We start from the raw sequence: 4,536 nt of genomic DNA on the forward strand, positions 1-4,536 counted from the left end.
TCAATAAGTATGCCCACTATACCTACTATAATCATCGACAAACAAAAAGAAGTACTTGTTCCTTGATGCTGTATCAGGCAATACAGGGCCACACAAGTCACCATGGACCAAGTCAAGTACCTGAGTTGCACTATAATTGCTCTGAGACGGGAAGCGTTTCCTTGTCTGCTTTGCTAGCAAGCACCCATCACAAATACCAACCACCTAGGTAATCCTTGGCAGACCCTTCACCATGTGTCCCTTATACATTAAGTACATTGCTTTGTAATTAACATGTTCAAGGCGTATATGCCAAAGACGTGTTATTTCATTTGATTTTGACATAAGGCAACTTGGTTTTGTAGTCTCATTCAGGAGCTCGTACAATCTATTTTGTGACCTCTTTACTTTCATGAGCAATTTCTTCTTTTTGTCAAAAACCCACAGATACTCTCCTTTCATAGTTACTTCATTACTACTTTCAGACATTTGCCCCAGGCTAATTATCTTCCTACACAAATTAGGAATATAGTATACCTCAGTTAAGACATGTTCCTCCCCATTCTTGCACTTGAAGGTGATCGAACCTTTTCCTTCAATTTTTACAGTTGACCCATCTCCAAAACGAACCAAGCCAGATATTCCTTCATTATTTTGAAAATTTGGACTTGCAACCTGTCTTATGGTTGCTCGCCCCATTATCAAGATACCACATATTTGATTCTACTTGTCCTTTTGTATCATCTATTTTTAGCGTCGGTATCACTTTTTTCTCGTTCAACAATGTCATAATTTCTTCTTCTTTATCACATTTTGCCAACAACAGAGCGGGCTCTTCGTCCTTCACCAGAGCCATGTTGACCTCCTGCCTCCGTTCTTCGTTCTTCTTTGGTTTTCGGCACTCAGCTGTATAGTGTCCAAAGATACCACAGTGGTAACATTGAAACTTGCTCTTGTCTCGACCTCCTCTTCTTCTTTGGCTACCACTTGTGTCAAGATCGGACTTATTTGTACGTCTCTGCCATTCCTCCCTGGTGAGTAACAACTTATTTTCATCATTCTCTCTTTTGGACCACTCTTCCTCATAAAGAAGTAATTGGCCTCCACTTGATTCAGTCTTACATTTCACCCTTTCTTCATGAGCCTTCAAAGATCCTGCTGCTTCCTCCACTGTCATGTTTTCAAGATCTCCAAATTGCTCCAAAGTGGATGTGATTTGAAGGAACTTTGCTGGCACAGCTCGAAGCAATTTTTTTACCACATAATCCTCATGTTGGAAAATATGGGTATAAGTCCCATATTGGTAAGTCATATTTTTGAGCATTATGACTAAAAGATGTGTGAGATATGATGATATTCTCTTAATAATGGAAATTATTATTTTCCATTAGAATTTGGCTCAAATATTATGGCATAAATTAATTTGATTTTGTTTCAGATTAATTGATATGGTGTATGTCTTGATATATTTAATCTGATTCTGTTTCAGATTATTTATGGAATAGAGTAGCTTGCAAGTATTACACCGATTCCATAATTAATGATATTTAATTATGGAAAAGAGTAGCGCACAAGTCTATCTACACCTATATAAACACCTCTAAGGCGTTAGGGTTAGACACACCAAAAACATATTCGCCTCTAAACACAAATCTCTCTCTCTCGGTGATAGTTTCGTGCCCGTTCAAGCTCGCTGAAGGTGCTCGTTATCCGTAACGCCGCCGCTACCTCGTTTTATCCTGGGAGGCTATCGACTCGCACATACGGTGAGAGGCGAAATAGCTTTAAGGAGACAGTTTCAACTGGACTCGAGGATCTCTCTTCTGTTTATATCTTTTCTTCCTCCGTTTGATTTCGTTTCCTCACACACACACTTGTTTGATTATTTGTATTAATCGCAGATTATTTTCACAATCTTAAAGCTATTTATTTTATATACATCTGTGACTGATACATCTGTATCTGCTTGTTTTGTTGAGTAACAGATCGATGGAGAACCAAACTGTGAACGATTCGATGAACATGACGGCTGATCCCAACGCACAGATCACTGGATCTGATGGGGTTCACCAGCAGCCGATTAACCCTAACGCACGGATCGTACGATCTGATGGGGGTCAAACGCCTGTTGGACATGTGCCTTCGGGACATGTGCCTTCGGGACATGTGCCTGTGGGACACACTGTCATTGGACAGTTTAGTGTTCCTCTTGGACAGATATCGGCAGGATTCACTCCTCCGATCATACCTGCGGTGCCTACTGGTGTGCATACACCTGTAGTACAGACGCACGTACCATCTGTTCCACCCGTGGTGCCTGCTGCACCTGTTATGCCAACTGTGCCTGCTGCACATGCTGAAAAACCTGAGAAGTTCAACGGAACGAACTTCAAACGTTGGCAACAAAAGATGCACTTTTATCTGACCACGTTGCATATGGATCGCTTCCTTAAGGAAGAACCACCGTTGCTCACTGCTGAGAGTAACATGCAGACTGTGTATGCTGCTGATGCTTGGAAGCACTCCGACTACATCTGTCGGAACTATGTGTTAAATTGTTTGTCTGACTCGTTGTATAACGTATACAGCGCAAAGCCAACAGCTAAGGTCTTATGGGAGTCACTTGACCATAAGTATAAAACCGAGGACGCTGGGGCAAAGAAGTGGATTGTTGGCCGCTTTCTTGATTATAAGATGGCAGACTCTAAGACTGTGGTCAGTCAGGTGCAGGAACTGCAGGTGATCATTCATGACATTCATGCTGAGGGAATGGTCATAAGTGAGTCTTTCCAAGTTGCTGCTGTTATTGAAAAGCTTCCACCTGGATGGAAAGATTTCAAGAACTACCTTAAGCACAAGCGAAAGGAGATGTCTATGGAGGATCTTATTGTTAGACTTCGTATTGAAGAAGACAACAGAGGGTCCGAGAAGAAAGTTAACATTGCCACTGAGAAGGCAAACATGGTGGAGCATGCTCAAAGCTCCAAGCCCAAGAAGGCTAATTCTGGTAAAGGGGCAAAGCTGGCACCCAAGGGAGGGATTTCGAAGTCGAAATTTCAAGGGAAGTGCTACAACTGTGATAAAGTTGGTCATAGGTCTTCTGACTGCAAGAAGCCCAAGAAGCCCAACAAGAAGAAAGAAGCAAACATGGTAGAGAATATCTCCAAGGAGATGGGTGACATAGACCTCTGTGCTACGGTCTCTGAAGTGAACCTGGTCGGTTCTAATCCACGTGAATGGTGGATTGATACTGGTGCTACTAGGCATGTTTGCTCAGACAAGGCGGTTTTCTCTAGCCTCAAAGCTTCCGATGCTGGTGAGAAACTCTACATGGGGAATTCAGCAACTTCTACCATTGAGGGTGAAGGCATGGTGATCCTGAAGATGACCTCTGGGAAGAATCTGACTTTGAAGAATGTACTTTATGTGCCTGATATTCGCAAGAACCTTGTGTCTGGTTCTCTGTTGAATAAGCATGGCTTTCGCATTGTAATAGAGTCAGATAAAGTTATTTTGTCTAAGAGTGGTATGTTTGTAGGCAAGGGTTATTTAACTGATGGGCTTTTTAAGCTCAATGTAATGTCCGTTAAGGACGATAATGAAATGAAGAATTCTTCTGCTTACTTGCTTGAGTCTCCTAATTTATGGCATGCTAGATTAGGACATGTAAATTATGACACTTTACGACGTTTAAGTGCAAAAGAATACATACCTAAACTTACTATCGATCCAAAACATAAGTGTGAGACTTGTGTTGAGGCAAAATTAACGAGATCATCATTTAAACGTGTGGAAAGGAACACCAAAGTGCTAGACCTAATACATAGCGACATATGTGATTTAAAATTCGCTCCAACAAGAGGAGGAAACAAGTATTTTATTACATTCATTGATGATTGTACAAAATACTGCTATGTATATTTGTTGAAAAGCAAAGACGAAGCTATAGATAAATTTAAAATCTATAAGGAAGAAGTTGAGACACAACAAACTGAGAAAATCAAAACGATACGAAGTGATCGTGGAGGTGAATATGTTGAACCGTTTGGGGAATTCTGTTCACAACATGGTATAATCCATGAGGTCACTGCACCATACTCCCCTCAGTCAAATGGTGTGGCTGAAAGGAAGAATCGCACTCTGAAAGAGATGATGAATGCGATGTTGTTAAGCTCTGGGCTCCCACAATCGATGTGGGGAGAAGCCATCTTAAGCGCAAATAATATTTTAAATATTACGATGCGCAAGAATAAGGATTTAAGTCCTTATGAAATGTGGAAGAAAAAGAAACCAAGTTACCAACACCTGAAAGTGTGGGGGTGCCTTGCAAAGGTACTGATCCCTACACCGAAGAAGGTGAAGATAGGTCCTAAGACTGTGGATTGTGTCTTCATCGGATATCCTCCACACAGCACTGCATATCGGTTTCTTGTTCATGAATCCAAGATTCCTGATATTCAAAAGAATACCATTATGGAATCAAGAAATGCCTCATTTTTTGAGACGATGTTTCCCTGTAATCCAGGAAACCAACAACCTACGACGTCTAAACGATCT

The 4,536-nt window shown here is 41.2% G+C and overlaps 1 protein-coding gene across 1 annotated transcript; it reads right to left on the minus strand.

The window, feature by feature from the left end:
* LOC141714763 (uncharacterized) lies at window positions 1-1,156 on the minus strand. Its single transcript, XM_074518262.1, has 3 exons — window positions 690-1,156; window positions 225-490; window positions 1-173 (listed from the first exon to the last, which is right to left on the minus strand). Exons 1-3 carry the CDS (start codon window positions 1,154-1,156, stop codon window positions 1-3), a joined length of 906 nt encoding a protein of 301 aa, XP_074374363.1.
* Window positions 1,157-4,536: the final 3,380 nt, after the last annotated feature.

The sequence above is a fragment of the Apium graveolens genome, chromosome 3 (genome assembly GCF_009905375.1).
Source record: "Apium graveolens cultivar Ventura chromosome 3, ASM990537v1, whole genome shotgun sequence".
Taxonomy (NCBI): domain Eukaryota; kingdom Viridiplantae; phylum Streptophyta; class Magnoliopsida; order Apiales; family Apiaceae; genus Apium; species Apium graveolens.

Excerpts from the sequence above, each read along its gene's own strand:
- LOC141714763 (XM_074518262.1), bottom strand. The coding sequence starts at position 1,156 with ATGACAGTGGAGGAAGCAGCAGGATCTTTGAAGGCTCATGAAGAAAGG. Across the intron at positions 491-689 it reads CAAGTAGAATCAAATATGTG|GAAGATAATTAGCCTGGGGC; the intron begins GTATCTTGATAA and ends TAATTTGTGTAG. Across the intron at positions 174-224 it reads TAAGGGACACATGGTGAAGG|CAAAGCAGACAAGGAAACGC; the intron begins GTCTGCCAAGGA and ends GGTGCTTGCTAG.